Raw genomic sequence first — 15,086 nt, forward strand, 5'->3', positions numbered from 1 at the left:
TGAGGTCGATTGAGCGCATTTTAACAATGTCAGTGTTTCTGCTCTGTGGCTGGACGGCGAGGACGGGGAGGACGTCGATGCGAACTGGTTCTGATTAGACGCTGGTAAATAATTCTTGTGCAGACCACTACTGCGAAGAGATTAGCAACACTTTATGGACAATAACATATTGAGAAAGTCATGCTGACAACACTGTATTGACAACACTGTATTGACAACGCTATACTGGCAACGCTGTACTGGCAACGCTGTACTGGAGATATCATACTACAATACCATACTGACACGGATCATGGCAGCAACTGTACTGCCGGTCCACTCATACCCCCAAAGATTGGGTTTCTCAAGGCGGGCCTGGCGATGCGCAGAAAATAAGAACGATAGGGTACTGCCACTGTACGGCGAGACTTTCGAACAATCAGGTCCTAAGGCAGCATTGTGACAAGCAGTCAAGGTGAGGGCATGTAGCATGCTGCATGTGAGCCTCAACCCCCACCGAATCAACATATCACAACCTCAATATGTGATGCCTACTTGCTCGTCATATTGGCTGATGATTTTCGAATTTTTGGAATGTCACCCCGTGGCATTGGGTAGATTTGAGCGCCACTCAGGTTGACGGGAATCTGGCTGTGCCATACATGAAGCTCCCTTCTCTTGACTCCACGGATCATCTCAACTGTGATGATCCATGTACCAATCACGCAAGCAACTGGCCCCTGACAAATTCGACATCTTCCTTGTTTCCGCACACCAGTCCACCTCTCTCATCTGTGTCCTTCACCGGCCTATCCAGCACATGCGTCCCATCCACCGAGTCCAGCGCTACGCCTCCAGCGCACTCAATCAGCAGCGCAATGGGCGTCAGCTCGTACAGCCTCCTCAACTTCGCCGGACTCTTCTCCGTCACCGGCGATGTGTAAATCCCATGCCCCTTGACCAGCGCGTGATACACATCTGGCACCAGCCCACCACTATATCTTAGCGTATACTTCTGCTGAATATAATGATTCACCAGCGCCGCATACCTCTCGTTCTCTGCCGCACACCGCAGGTTTGCAGGCGCAAAGTATCTCGTCTTCGGACTATCGTTCAGCCTTACGCTCAGCCTTAGAACCTCCACCGCCCCGTCGTCCGTCAGACTGACTTCAAACACACTCCCTTCCGTCCCAGGCAGTCTCACTGCAACCACCGCGCTCGTCCGCGGCCCCAAAACACCAAGGATAGACACCACCTGCCTCTCCCGCGGCGTCCGCGTATCCGACAGCGCCGTCTCCCCGTCCCAGATTCCGATGATCGTGCCCACGGTCCAATTCGGCCCGATGATACTGCTCCCGTCCAGCGGATCAAAGGCAATGGTGTACTTCTCTCTTTGCTCTGAGCTCGATGTTCCTTGGTATGCGGCTTTCTCGACGGGGTCTTCTTCGCTGCTGGCGGTGGTGATTGAGGGCACGGAGGCAATGGCGGACCGGATCAGGGATTCGGCGAGCACGTCGACGTTTAGTTGGTCGTCGCCGAAGGTGTTGGCGCTGCCGGCTTGCGAGACGGATGTTGTCCGTAGAGCTTGAGCGATGGATGGCAGCGTCTTGAGGAGTGAGGGGATTACGTCTTGGGCCAGTGCTGTTCGGTTCGGGTGACCCGAGATGAGGGATGACAGGTGTGCGCTTAGAGATGTGGATTGGGCCATGGTGTCCGGCTCTGTGTGGTTTCAATTTATCTGGTCTCCAGGACAAGAGGTAATGGTCTCTTCGTCTGCTGCGGCTTCAGGTTTGCTGTCGAGTTGGAGCAAATCCCAGAGCCCTCAACTTTTACAGTGAGGCTGGCGTCATAGTGGGGTATCGATAAGGGCTTTCACTAGTGCGGTGGTGGGGCCGTTTCTTCAGCCGCATCAGCCCTACGACGTTTGTTTTGGTCTTGAAAGAGTAATCTGGCGTTGTAAAGCACGAAGCGTCGGAACTCGAAGATCTGATGTATTCAAACTGAGATTCATAGAGTGTTTGCATTTTTTCCGGGATGAAAGTTCGTCGATCGATACGATGGCAGAAATTAGAGCCAACGCCAGTCATGCGCTCGAGGTGTACCATGAGGACGAGTATGCTTCAGTATGATGAAATCAAGGTGCCACTTGCGGAACATTAGCCCAGAAGAACTAGGATTGTTGTCAGTGGCAAGTCGGCAACATCTTAAAAGTGTATCCTTACCTTGCCATTGCCAGTCCTTCATGACGCCTAGCCAGTGTAAACTCCCACGCACGGTGTAGTCAATACTTCCCGACCGTGTAATAGTGTCAACGCCTTTCTTGAACGCGGCAGATATTGGAAACAGATTGACTTTGCGATTTTGCGGTCTAATCTTAATCGCGTTCATGGGATGTCCTCCCGAATCTGGTGACCCGGCTCCGGGTCCGGTGCCATAGTTCGCATTATTGGTAGGGCTGGTACTTTCAGCCGGCCCAGCATCTTCAAACCCGCGTGACAGTCGTCGTGCTTGCCAGTAATGATCTCGTCGTTTCCAGACCTCTTCAGTGATCTCTAGAGCACGCTCGAAGATGCCGGTCACTAGGCGGTTGGACATGGCCCTCCACCTGTCGCGCACAAAGTCGCGATCTTCCTCCTCGACGGCATCGTTACCGGCGATGATGAGTGGCAGGATGTGTACAATGATTGTGGGCGACGATAGTGGAATAGTTGCGATATACACCAGTATCTTCTGTGCGAGCTCTCCATAGGAAGTCTGACTTGGGAGTTCAGGTACAGCTTGATACAACAGGCTTAGTACAGACCACCGATAGGCTTCCGCGGTTTGGATGGCATCGGTCATCAACTGAGAGTGGTCCTCAAGAAGCTCGATATCAACTGGCGGAATCCAGTCCTCAATACTTCGCTTCAACTCTAGTGCCTGAGATATGATCACTGGTGAGTTGCGAGGTGCATTCTTCACGCGGACTCTGCAAACGAGATCCGCAACGCGTCTCATAATAGGAAAGAGCTTGGTTGCGTACCCCATCAGAGGATCGAGTTTCGATGTGTTGAAGTTCAAGCGACCGATAGTGGCTGCCACGAGGCTGTCAGGAACTGGCGGGCACAAATCCAGGCAAGTGAATCTGGCGATCACATCCATGTAGGTCCATGTATTGTACAGAAATTCAAGACGCGCCTCTTCTTGCTGTGTGTAAACTTCGGTATTTCGGTTCTGAATCATTTGATGCAGCAGAATGCCAGCGTTAGTGATATGTGTCATTCCAGTTGCTGCCGATTCGTTGTCCCACGTTTCAGCAAAACCCAATGCTAAGGTCGCTGCCAATGCGGCATCCAAGGGTATCTCACTCTTATTGATACCACCCGAGAGGAGATGCGCACTGGTGTGCAGATGTCGCTGGCCATCGACACGTAATTGAGGCTGCACCTTACTGGTATGGAAGCAGGTCAAGGCTGCGAGAGCATGGTACAACGCTGGATATTGCTGAGCCATTGGCCAGATGACGGTTTTCCAAGGGTTCTTTTCAGAGTCTTCTTCAATCGACAGGTTGTGGCACGTTGTTTTGAGGAACAACATAGCTATCTTTTCTCTTTCGTTCTTTGAGACCTGTGGGTTGGCGGAATTGTTTTGCACAGATGCACCAAGGGAGAATCCCAGATCCGCTAGCATGATAGGAGTAGTAGGTAGCGAGTTCACGTAGTCCTCCAGAAAATAGTTGATGTCCCAGAATGGTGGTCCGTACTCTTGTGAATATGATTGCGCATTGACCTCCGCAGAGAGCTGTCCAAGTCCCTGGAGTGGGAAGTTGGAGTCTAGTAGATCATCTTGCATCAAAGGTGATGATGTGTGAAGGTTGACATTGGGCAAGTTCGGCAGCTCCGTAGATTGGGGTGTTGGCATGCTCCGAGCTGTCAACACATCTGGATCGAGAAAATTGAGAAAGTTAAGATGCATCAAGTCTTCGGAATGCGAACGCCCCATTACTGTATTCTCAAATCGACATTGGTTTGTGCCATCAGTATCAATGACTGGAGCAGCGGCCACAGTACCACCCCTTATATTCTGAGATTCTTTACTCGCTGCTCTTGATCGGTTTGCTGAGAACGAAGACTGCTTTGGGCTCTTGACGATCGCGCTCTTCTTCTTCGGCTCTCCTGCTGTCTTGAACCTGACATTCATCCTGTAGCCACCGCATTCTATGCGGCGACGAGCACATTGGTTACATGACGGCTTTGTCTCATCGCACTTCACTCTTCGTGACTTGCATGTGACGCATCCTGTGAGCTCAAGGAGTCAGTCGTTGTTGTAAGTGGCATAGCAAATGAAGCTCAAGATGGCTTCGAAAGAGCAGACGAAGACGAACATGCCATTGCGACTCTTCAAAAATCTGTGCTTCGAGTCTTCAGCACGGCTTGGAGCCTTTGGCAGCAGTGTCTGAGGTGGTTCTTGCTCGATAGTGACCTCGGTCGGTGAAGGTGCCATGGTCCATAAGAAGGACCTGGGTATGAAGTCGAAACCTGTAGCGGAAAGAAATCCTGATCCGAGGCCGCTACGTAAAAACTGAATTCAAGAGCTGCTGTGCTATCTTAAGTTATCTCGAGATGCTACCTGGTCCACGAGACCCCGCATCCCAGAACGGCAATTCAGACCAGACCCACGTGATACTCCTGCCAATACATGACCGTCACGCGCATCATATGAGCGCCATCAACCCATCTGACAGACGTAAGGGCTGGGAAGTGACTTGTGAAGAGGCAGTTATTGCGTATTTACGTGGCGCGGAAAGGCCTCAACGCTCTGATATGCTGGTCCAATCAAGGATGGCACTCACCACAGAGCTCCCGCTTTTTCAGAGCTCCCGCTTTTTCAGAGCTTGCCTGGATCGCTTTAAGATCAAATGACTTTGCGCGGCTGTACCCTGGCACGGAAGATATGCATGTTCTAAAACGTGTTCCATCAAGGTCTTTTCCTGAATTCCGGGTCAGCCCGTCGGGAAAAGGAGCAGCCGGTTGGGTGAAGCCACCCGCCACTACGTCATCTCATCTCATTGGCTGTCAAAAGTCATCGGTTTCACAACAGCGCATGACTGTCGACCAGAGTCCTTCAGCTTTGCAAGCATCGTAGACATCTGTCTCCGACATGCCACCAGCATCGAGAATCCGCAGGCCAAGCCCACCAGGCCAAGTTGAGCCATTGTGTTCTGCTGCAAGCGACACAGTCAGATGGGACTGTGCACCAATGAGAATGAGTTGGGAGCGAGAACGAGCATCGCCTCTAACCGATACGGCCAGTACGGCAAGGACTAACCTAAGCGAATGAGAGATGTCTGGCTACGATTCATCATACGGTGCCTAGATATTCAAAAGCAGTGCAAACCCCAACGATTTTCCCACGTTTGGCGCATCCCAGAACAATTTCTAGATCTCCATCCTAGATCTCAAGCCCCGGCTCGGTTCGATTGATTGCCGATCATGGGTTCCAAACGTCTCACAACGCTCGCCATTCTTGCCGGACTCACCACCCTTGCGCTTGCGGCAGAAGATAGGCCCAGAGGAAACTTCAGGCAATGCACAGAAGTCACCCCCCAATGCCCGGCCATCGCCACAACATATGGATACTATCCTATCTTGAGCGTCAACGCCTTCTTCCTCGCACTCTTCGGTCTATGTTGCCTTGCATCCCTGGTCATTGGTGTCTGGACAAAGACATGGACGTACACGATCGCACTCGGTATTGGGACACTACTCGAGACTGCTGGATATGCTGGACGCATTCTTTTGAATGGAAACCCGTGGAGTGACTCCGGATTCCGCCTGCAGATCGTCTGCTTGATTCTGGGTCCATCACTGGTCGCTGCCGCAATCTACCTGACACTGAAGCACTTTGTGCTGTACTGTGGTCCACAGTACTCTCCACTCAAGCCACGCCTATACCCCTGGGTCTTCATCGGTTGCGACATTGGGTCAATCGTTCTACAGGCTTGCGGTGGTGGTATCGCCGCCGCAGGTGGAAACAGCGACATCAAGCTGCTCAATGCTGGCAACAACCTTATCATCGCTGGTATCGCTTTTCAGGTTGCCACTATGGCTTGTTGTGGGTTGTTGGTTCTCTTTTACATCTGGCGATACCGCAAGGGTGCCGTTCTGAGAGGTCAGCTCAACGAGAAGAGCAACTACCAGCTCAACAAGGAGCAAGGTACCGTCTCGCTTGGCAAGATCAAGCTGTTCGCTGCAGTGGTTTCTCTGTCCTACTTCACGGTGCTCATTCGCTGCATCTACCGTCTACCAGAGATGGCTGGTGGCTGGGGCAATCCGCTGATGCGCAATGAGAAAGAATTCCTGTTGCTCGACGGAATGTAAGTCTAGTGGTACCTCGATCAGTTAGAGCACTTTACTAACGAACATAGGATGATTGGCATTGCATGCGTCTGCCTCACCGTTTTCCACCCCGGATTCTTCTTTCCTCCATTCGCGGCCTTCCGCCACGGTAAGAGGCGCGTCGACTCTGAGTCAACCTAGAGCTTCGAGGAATCCAAGAAACGTACATCTTCGAAAGACACCGATACACTATAGACGCCGTAGGGCGGGCATTGCTCTATTCAGCCAATCAGCCATCGCGACATTATGCATAGAATAGCTCAGAAACTATCATCAAACAATAAATTTATTCATTGTCCCCACGAGGACAACAATCTGAAATGGCAGAAGATCGTAGACAGACTCATTCACAAATATGTGCATGCGCAAAACTCATCTCCGTATTGCCCGCTTTCTTCCTGCTGCGGAAGACAATTCCTTTACCGTTGACAACCCGTAAGTTTTCCATGCCTACAAATTCTTCGAGTATCTCACGCCAGGTCCCATCAGTGACAACAACGTAATTCAAATCCACGGTGCGGAGAGTATCCTGGCCTGCACAGATGCAAGAAATGAAGTTATGTTGATCGAAGACGACGCCAGAGAGATTGAGAGATCCAAGGCTTATCCAATGCAACAGTCCCCTCAAGGGGCGAGACTAAGAGTCGGCAGTGTCTGGATATAGGAAGTGCGCAGATGCTTCACCTTTGATAACTTGGGTTCCCGAAGATCCGTGACTGTATGCAGTAGTGTCCAGCCGCACAGTATTTATCGTGCCTTCAGATTGGATGGAGATGGCGTGACAGCGGAGGACCTCGTGGCACAAGGGTTCATTGATGGAGAAGAAGCGGACCTTGTCATTTTCTCCTTCTAGAGATCGGACGGAATCGAGGTAGACGTGCGGCTTACTCTGAAGGGACATCTCCGTGATGAGAGGTAGAGCCAGCCGAAATACCGGGCCTTGATTGAAGTACATACCCATACCCTTGTTCCCGATTTTGAATCTCGACTTTCCGGGCGCCGAAAAGCAATTAAATCGACCACAAGCAATGTATCGTTCGGTCCAGAGCGGTTTTAAGACAATCCAAGACATGAAAGTGATGACGATTGTTTCGAGATTGGGCAACGATTGCATGGCCATACTCAGTGTCTTCCTCACAGTCCCTCTCAGCGCGAACTATCGCAACTCGAAAAGCAGGCGTCAAACGATCTCCACGGATGTGAGCTTGAAGTTCATCGATATTGCCTCGAAGTAGTGGCACCTCGACTTGACCCCATCTGTGGCTAATAGTAGTGTATTTCATGAACCTCTCCCGGTGACCATCTTGCGAGCTGACAACCAGTCGCGGATTTCCAGTGACGTCAATCAATATCGTAGGCAAGAAGTGCGGGACAGTGTTGTTTGCTCGTTGGTGACAGGTCTCATGCTCAGACATTGATAGCAAGGGAGGGTGGTGACATATCCGCGATCCCCAGTCTGGTGCCTGGTGTCACGCGCGGAGCCGTCCGGTGGGGACTACATGAAGGACTATCGAATATACCTGACAAAGTGGGCACCCTGGTAATTGAACAAAACGCCGAGAATAACTGCACTGCAATTCTCTACTCGGAATCATCCTCGCCACTATCATCATTAGACGCGCCCTTGCTACTGTTTTCTTCGTCATCGTCCTGATCATCCTCACTGGACTCATCTATGTCGTCGTTGTGTTCCTCGCTCTCCTCATCATCGTCGCTGAACTCGATCTTCGGCACAGGCGCAGCTCGAGCGGCAGTTCTGCGTCTCGGCCTGCCACCAATATCCTCAGCCGTGCCCCAGGAAGCCTCACCCTCCTGTATGGCCTCCAGATCCTTCTCGAACTCGCGCTTCTCTTTGATCTTAGCTGCCTTCTCATCTGAGTACCTGCCGTCCATACCAGCATCTGATAGCATGCCCTTGAGGTGTCGGATCTTCTCGTTCGACGTGTCGAACTTGGCAAGCTCTTTTGACCAGACCTTACGAATGCCGCACTTGACCAGCCAGCTTTGGAGTCGCTTGGTCTCTGCTGTGTCTGGATCGTCGGCAGCCATTGGCGCGGCCTTGGCTTTGGGTTTCGCAGGCTCCTTCTTTTTCCTTGCCGGTGCTTTCTTCTGCCGTTTGCTCTTAGCAGGCGACTCGTCTAGCAGACTCGACAGCTCGCTCTCTGAGATGTCCCTCTCATCTGCCGGAGGTGGTGTCTTTGCCTTCTTCGCTGGCGTAGCTGCGGGTTCGGCGTCGCTGTCGTCTTCGTCCTCGACGACTGGTTTTGCTTTCCTCGTGGGCTTTTGCGGTACCTCGTCCTCCTCATCTGATTCTGCTTCAACCACGTTCTTAGTCCTTCGAGCCGGCTTCTTTGCAGGCGCGCTTTCTGCGTCTGAAAGCTCGTCTGACAGCTCATCTTCTGAAGACGCTGTCTTCCTTCGCTTCTGTGATTGCTTCTTTGGAGCTGCTGCCTTCCGCTTCGCGCCTTGCTTGCTCTCAGCTTTCGGTTCGACCTTTTTGGTTGATGCCTTTGGGTTCGAGGTTTTCGGCGCGGGCTTCATAGGCCCAGGCTCGGGTTCATCACCGCAGTATTTGTCCTGTAACACAGTCAGTGGTCATGTCCAAGTGGCCTCCAAGACCCAGTGAACTCACAACTGCCTCCATAATAGCACGTTGGCTCTTTTGCTTCCAGTCGGCGCCTTTAAGCAGACCATCTGGTAAGCCAAGAGCTTGCTCTGCACGCGTCCGTACGCGCTTCACAGTCAAGTCATCTGTGTTGCCTGCTTTGTACAGTGAGATGACAACATCCTGAAGCTTCTTCAAGATCACTGCATCGGAAGGCTGCTCTGAATCGGACATATTTGGCGCGAAATCGAGTGTTGTTTGCTTCAAACGCGTGACGCGCCGTGATGACGGTTCACCTCACTAGCGCCTGCCCCGGGAAGAAATTAGGGCAGGTCCGGCAAGAACACCCAACATGCGGTAGCTTCATTCTAGCGCCGCGAGGGTTGTCCAACTGCGTGCTTCACAAGCCACAGTGCCACAAGCATAACGGGGCCGATACCAACTGCGCGTTCTCATTTGAGAGCCCGAAGTTTGCTTTTACCATGGGGCTTGTGCAAATGCTGATGGGCAAATGGGAAGAGCGGACTCGATCACCTGGCCCCTCACCGCCCCGTGTGAAGTTACTTCGACCTAGTTGGTGCCCACCGTGCCCACCGATGCCCACCGCGGGGAGCTCAATCGACGTCACAGCTATTTTGCGAGTTTGCGCTGCAGCTCTGCCATATCTTCAATAACCCACCAAATATCACTCGCTGCAAGCCACCGAGCCTGGGCTCCTCGAATATTAGATTAGCCTAGCCGCTTCCTACATCTGACTGCAGTGCGGGCTGCTTGATTGTTATCCCTCAGGCGAATCGTCGATTCTGCTAGAACCCACTTCCTGCGTCGAGCGGGTCCCTCCTACAACCAAAATCATTCTTTCGTCACCTTCGGGCTTCACCGAAAACTTCCTCCTTCCGGTGCCTTTCATCACTTGGAAGTCCGCGATCGACATTCCACCGCCTATCCGCGCTCTGTACTCGTTGGCCGCACACCGATCGAAAACGCGCCGTCACCCCCGCGACTACCTTACCTAAATACCCCACGTCGCGGCGAACACTACATACAAGACACAAGATGTCTTCAGACACCCCGACAAAACTCGTGAGCGAAAAGCAAAACGAGGGCCGCCTGCTCCTTGTCTCCAACCGTCTGCCCATCACCATCAAGCGCGCAGATGAGGGCAAGTACGAGATGTCCATGTCCTCTGGAGGACTGGTGAGCGGTCTGAGCGGACTTTCAAAGACCACCACCTTCCAGTGGTATGGGTGGCCCGGTCTCGAAGTTCCAGAGGACGAGGTTAGCGGCCTCAAGGACCAGCTGAAGAGCGAGTACAACGCCGTCCCCATCATGCTCGACGACGAGCTCGCAGACCGCCACTACAACGGATTCTCCAGTCAGTAACCTTGCGAAGATTACCCCCGGGTATTCAGCAACGCTAACGACCAACCGCAGACGCCATCATGTGGCCGCTCTTCCACTACCACCCTGGAGAGATCACTTTCGACGAGTCGGCCTGGGAGGGCTACACCGAGGCCAACCGTCTTTTCGCAAAGGCAGTCGCTAAGGATGTACAAGACAACGATATGGTCTGGGTCCACGACTACCACCTTATGCTCATGCCTGCCATGTTGCGTGAAGAGATTGGCAACACGAAGAAGAACGTCAAGATTGGCTTCTTTCTCCACACACCTTTCCCATCCTCGGAGATCTATCGTATTCTGCCTGTCCGTAATGAGATCCTCCTTGGTGTACTTCACTGCGATTTGATCGGTTTCCACACATATGATTACGCTCGCCACTTCCTGAGCAGCTGCTCGCGCATATTGTAAGTCGATTCAACCAAGGATTCTAGTACATAAGCTGATCAGAGCAGGGGTCTCGCTACCACACCAAACGGTGTCGAGTTCCAGGGCAAGGTTGTTACGGTTGGCGCGTTCCCCATTGGTATTGACCCTGAGAAGTTCGACGAGGGTCTCCAGAAGCCTAAGGTCCAGGAGCGCATTGCGGCGCTCGAGAAGAAGTTTCAGGGCGTCAAGCTGATTGTCGGTGTCGACCGCCTGGACTACATCAAGGGTGTGCCACAGAAGCTGCACGCCCTTGAGGTCTTCCTCACCGAGCACCCCGAGTGGATCGGCAAGGTGGTCCTTGTCCAAGTCGCTGTTCCCTCGCGCCAGGATGTTGAAGAGTACCAGAACCTTCGCGCCGTTGTCAACGAGCTCGTCGGCCGCATCAACGGCAAATTCGGCACTATCGAATTTATGCCTATCCACTTCATGCACAAGTCGGTTTCTTTCGACGAACTTATTGCTCTCTACTCCGTTTCCGACGTCTGCCTTGTCTCTTCGACAAGAGATGGCATGAATTTGGTATCCTACGAGTACATTGCGACGCAAGAGAAGCGCCATGGTGTCATGATTCTGTCTGAGTTCACAGGTGCTGCCCAGAGCTTGAACGGCAGTCTCATAGTCAACCCCTGGAACACCGAGGAGCTGGCCGATTCCATCCACGACGCGGTCACCATGGGCGACGAGCAGCGCAACCTCAACTACCAGAAGCTGTCCAAATATGTCAGGAAGTACACCAGCGCATGGTGGGGCGAGTCGTTCGTCAAGGAGCTTAGGAGGATCTCCGAGACTGCAGACCGCAAGGTGCGCTTCAATACTCCCAAGGTCGAGGACACTTCTGCCGTCGCCGACGATAGCACCGTAGGCACCGCAGACGTTAAGGAAGATACTGCCCCCAGCAAGGACAAAGAGTCAGACCCTTCGCAGGCGGTCGAGCAGCAACAGAAGAACAAGCAGAGCCAAGACCTGCCTATCCGCACTAAGGAGGCCGAAGCGTGATCGTCATTTGCCGAGCCGACTTGTTCGTCCTTTGCATTAGACTGATATCCATCTTGTTCTCCTTTCACTATTGTAACGACATGGTATGTGGCGGTCCGGCGAGATGCTCCATATGCGTGTTCTCATAGCACGTTCAGCATATCTAGGTACTGTCCCAGCGAACAGCTCACGGTAGATAGGACCTAGCAATGAATCATACCCCCTTCAACAGTTCGACTCTGCTCCTAAACGAGATTTCACACAGTGGACTTAAATTCTGGGGACGCGCGGCTCCAGAATCAGCCTCCCTGCCCTAGATGTAGGACTGAACTTGACTATCAGCGGTAGGGAGAATCTACTATATCACTACGCAAATCTTCGAGTTTTGCGCAGCACCACAACTTCCACACCTTCCTCTAGCATCGCCTCATGCCAACTATTGCTAGAAGCCATAGCCAGAGCATTTAATTGGGTCCACAACCTGCAAATTGGTGACGATTGGGCACATGCACGCTCGGCATGACCAAAAACAAATCTCCCCCGAACCAGACTGGCGATGCGTTTCACGTCCCATGCACGCATCTTCGGCTCTCCAAACGATGTGGTCGCAGGGTGATTGAGGACGACACCAATGATGGCGTTCTGCAGCATGTCGAATCCCTGACTCCGGTCCGTGACATTGACGTCGTACGCCGCTTTGACTGTGCTGGCTAGGACCTGCCGCGATGGGTTTTTGGCTTCTTGCACGTGGGATTGCATGGAGTCCAGAACCCGTCTCAGATGGGCAGCGGCGTGTCTCAATGCCCAGTATTGGATGCGAGGAGCATCATACTTGTGTGCGAGAACGTAGACTGAGATGTGGAAATTAGGCGGAGTTGTGCCGAAAGGAGGCTCGTATTTGCAGTCAGGCATGTAGCATACTGTTAGTGTGGTCTTGAGTAGGTCTGGCTGGTTATCGTGCAACATGGTAAGTGCCTCCTGCCTGCTGTCACCGCCTTTATCGCAACAATGGTGGGACTGAGAGCTTGCTTACGTTGAAATCTGCCTGGAACTCGCTTCTGAACCACCCAGACGCACTTGCGAGAATGGAACGATGACCGTGGGATATGTTCTCATCTCAGTCACCGTACTTCACTGCTACATCTGACAGTGCTTGGCTGTCAATCTAGCTGCGGATGATGTTAGTCGCAGGCAGTTGCAATAATTGGACAAGCGCTCACGCCTAGAGTCCTGGCTTGTACAGAGATTCCCCTACTAGGTTACGCATGCCTCTGTTCTCGTTAGTGAAATCTTTCAGCGGCATGTCTGGCCTGCTCGGGGTAATGGAGGACATGATGTGTTAACCGATTACGAAGGAGGCCTGTGTCGAGAATCTCCAAGTTTCGTCAAGAGGAAGGCAGCCTATTTCTTATAAAGGAAGCTCGCATAAACACACGTGAAGGGGTGGTATTGAGAAGCGCAGCAGTACTAGAACTGTCTATTTGTGCGCGTGAAGGAAGTGAGTGGGGCTTTTCTGTGTTTGCTTGTTGTAGATTACCTCCGAGGTTGGCCACGATGGAAGCAGCATGAAGCAAATGACATTGCGAGCAAGCAGGAGCGTTCACTTGGGGTCACAGAAATAGCAACGGGTGAAGACTGGCGTTGCGGATGCAGGCTGCGTACATCGCATTCAGGTCAAGAAGTATATACGAAGCTTATATCTACAGCGAAGTTCATTCTCCTCTCCACTCCTCCACCACCTGCCGTTCTAGTCATACTACATTTAGCAAGTGAACAGCGCCGGTCCCGGAACAGTGTAAGCCTGCGCCTTGTACGCATCATACGTGATTCCCGCATCAGTGGCCTTGTACGCACCGGGGAAGGCAACAAGTCCAGTAGGCGTCTTGCTACCGCCACCGGTGACCTTAACCTGGTGGCAGCCCGGGTAGAACTGGGCGCCGGGGTACGAGTAGGCGGCATGCAGCGCGATGATCTCGTGGCGCACGAGGTAGCTGCCGGAGGGAATGCACTTGGGTATGGTGTAGGTGACGACGCCGCCGGCCTTCATCAGCGGTGTGGCGCCCCAGGTGTTGGAGGTACCGTCGCGGCCGTTTTGCTGGACCTTGAACCACACGGCGCTGTAGTGTGTTAGTAAGGGTGATTTCATGCATGGTGCAGGGGTCGTACCTGGTGTTGGGCATGTAGGCGGTGCAGCCGGTGTCAGGGCACTTGGCCATGTAGGTGACAGTAGGGCCGACGTGGGAGTCAGGCCAGAGGGTCCAGTAGAGGTCGACTTCAGAGCCAGCAGCAACCTCAGCTTCAAGCGCAGCAGGCTTTGAGCCAACGATGCCACCTTCGGTGTAGCCACCGCACTGGAGATCGGCAGAGGTCACGTCCTGGACTGGGCCGTTGCCCTGAATCTCGCGAGAGATACGCTGGGGAGCGGGGCTCGTGTACGGGTCCTGGTAAGGCTGGTAGAAAGTGTATGCCTTGCTGCCGATGGTGGCATTGTTGACATAGCCATGACCGGCAACTGCGGTGGCGAAAGCGAGAGCAGCAGCGATGTACTTCATTGTGAAAGTTATGGGAAAATGTACGATCCTGCGTATGAAGAATTGGTAGCGAGTGAAGAAACGAATGAATATAAGCTGGGAAGGCTTAAAAAGAAACGAATGAATGTGATGCTTCGGTGCTGGATGACCTGGAGTGCCGGAATAGATTGCCAGAGGCTGTCAACTTATAGTGTTCATCTTCTTATTCCAGGAGTCAAGTTAACGCCATGTATCACGATTTTTGAAACTTCCTTGTTGTTTATGTCTGTTGGTGATTAGGAGGGACAGCGGTTAGATTGGGCGAAACGCGCTAACGGCAGATGTGTCTTGGTGTACCCACAACTTGTGAAGGCGTTCAAACATGCACTCCGTGACGGAAGAGATCGTGCGCTATATCAAGCTTTGTTGAATGCGTTCGCGGGTCACTTACGATATCCAAGTCTGACAGCTGCCATCAGTGCGTGTGGAGCTCTGCTCATCATGTTGGACGAACGCCTCATGATGTTCATAACAGCAGCTGTTGTCAAAACGCGGCAGAGTTTGAAACAACGCATAGACTCGTGGGGGGTTAATCCTTGACAGTTGTCATTATTGGTGGTTCGTCCTCAATGCTTGTAAGACGTCTCAAGTCGTCAATCACACGTGACATCGTTTAGAGTCTGCCGGGAGCCGTGCCGGAGAATAGATTGACTTCATATCGGAGGTCACCCCACATGGTCTTGATGTAATGCTGGTAACGACAGTCAGTAATTGGTTCAGGTCACAAGAGCCAAATCCTGCGGCCTGATAC

General features: G+C 52.5%; 7 protein-coding genes across 7 annotated transcripts; 2 read left to right on the forward strand and 5 right to left on the reverse strand.

The window, feature by feature from the left end:
• Positions 1–700: 700 nt before the first annotated feature.
• Positions 701–1,687, reverse strand: M421DRAFT_98985 (sedoheptulose-1,7-bisphosphatase; the record flags this gene model as incomplete). The annotated part of the gene is made up of 1 exon (XM_033598690.1): positions 701–1,687. One exon carries the CDS (start codon positions 1,685–1,687, stop codon positions 701–703), a length of 987 nt encoding a protein of 328 aa, XP_033452214.1.
• A 448-nt stretch (positions 1,688–2,135) lies between these two features.
• Positions 2,136–4,158, reverse strand: M421DRAFT_2573 (uncharacterized protein; the record flags this gene model as incomplete). The annotated part of the gene is made up of 2 exons (XM_033588651.1): positions 2,136–2,149; positions 2,202–4,158. 2 exons carry the CDS (start codon positions 4,156–4,158, stop codon positions 2,136–2,138), a joined length of 1,971 nt encoding a protein of 656 aa, XP_033452215.1.
• Positions 4,159–5,109: 951 nt separating this feature from the next.
• M421DRAFT_417695 (parasitic phase-specific protein PSP-1) lies at positions 5,110–6,683 on the forward strand. The gene is made up of 2 exons (XM_033591565.1): positions 5,110–6,334; positions 6,386–6,683. Exons 1-2 carry the CDS (start codon positions 5,451–5,453, stop codon positions 6,495–6,497), a joined length of 996 nt encoding a protein of 331 aa, XP_033452216.1. The 5' UTR covers positions 5,110–5,450; the 3' UTR covers positions 6,498–6,683.
• Positions 6,684–7,725: 1,042 nt separating this feature from the next.
• M421DRAFT_417696 (uncharacterized protein) lies at positions 7,726–9,243 on the reverse strand. Its single transcript, XM_033591566.1, has 2 exons — positions 8,989–9,243; positions 7,726–8,933 (listed from the first exon to the last, which is right to left on the reverse strand). Exons 1-2 carry the CDS (start codon positions 9,193–9,195, stop codon positions 7,938–7,940), a joined length of 1,203 nt encoding a protein of 400 aa, XP_033452217.1. The 5' UTR covers positions 9,196–9,243; the 3' UTR covers positions 7,726–7,937.
• Positions 9,244–10,017: 774 nt separating this feature from the next.
• M421DRAFT_56151 (glycosyltransferase family 20 protein) lies at positions 10,018–11,786 on the forward strand (the record flags this gene model as incomplete). Its single annotated transcript, XM_033595370.1, has 3 exons — positions 10,018–10,336; positions 10,396–10,768; positions 10,817–11,786. 3 exons carry the CDS (start codon positions 10,018–10,020, stop codon positions 11,784–11,786), a joined length of 1,662 nt encoding a protein of 553 aa, XP_033452218.1.
• A 345-nt stretch (positions 11,787–12,131) lies between these two features.
• M421DRAFT_90161 (uncharacterized protein) lies at positions 12,132–12,731 on the reverse strand (the record flags this gene model as incomplete). The annotated part of the gene is made up of 1 exon (XM_033597830.1): positions 12,132–12,731. The coding sequence occupies one exon, from the start codon at positions 12,729–12,731 to the stop codon at positions 12,132–12,134; it is 600 nt and encodes a 199-aa protein (XP_033452219.1).
• Positions 12,732–13,393: 662 nt separating this feature from the next.
• Positions 13,394–14,701, reverse strand: M421DRAFT_417698 (lytic polysaccharide monooxygenase). Its single transcript, XM_033591567.1, has 2 exons — positions 13,932–14,701; positions 13,394–13,882 (listed from the first exon to the last, which is right to left on the reverse strand). The coding sequence occupies exons 1-2, from the start codon at positions 14,315–14,317 to the stop codon at positions 13,528–13,530; spliced, it is 741 nt and encodes a 246-aa protein (XP_033452220.1). The 5' UTR covers positions 14,318–14,701; the 3' UTR covers positions 13,394–13,527.
• Between the last annotated feature and the right edge of the window lie 385 nt (positions 14,702–15,086).

This window comes from Didymella exigua (assembly GCF_010094145.1).
Source record: "Didymella exigua CBS 183.55 unplaced genomic scaffold M421scaffold_5, whole genome shotgun sequence".
NCBI lineage: Eukaryota > Fungi > Ascomycota > Dothideomycetes > Pleosporales > Didymellaceae > Didymella > Didymella exigua.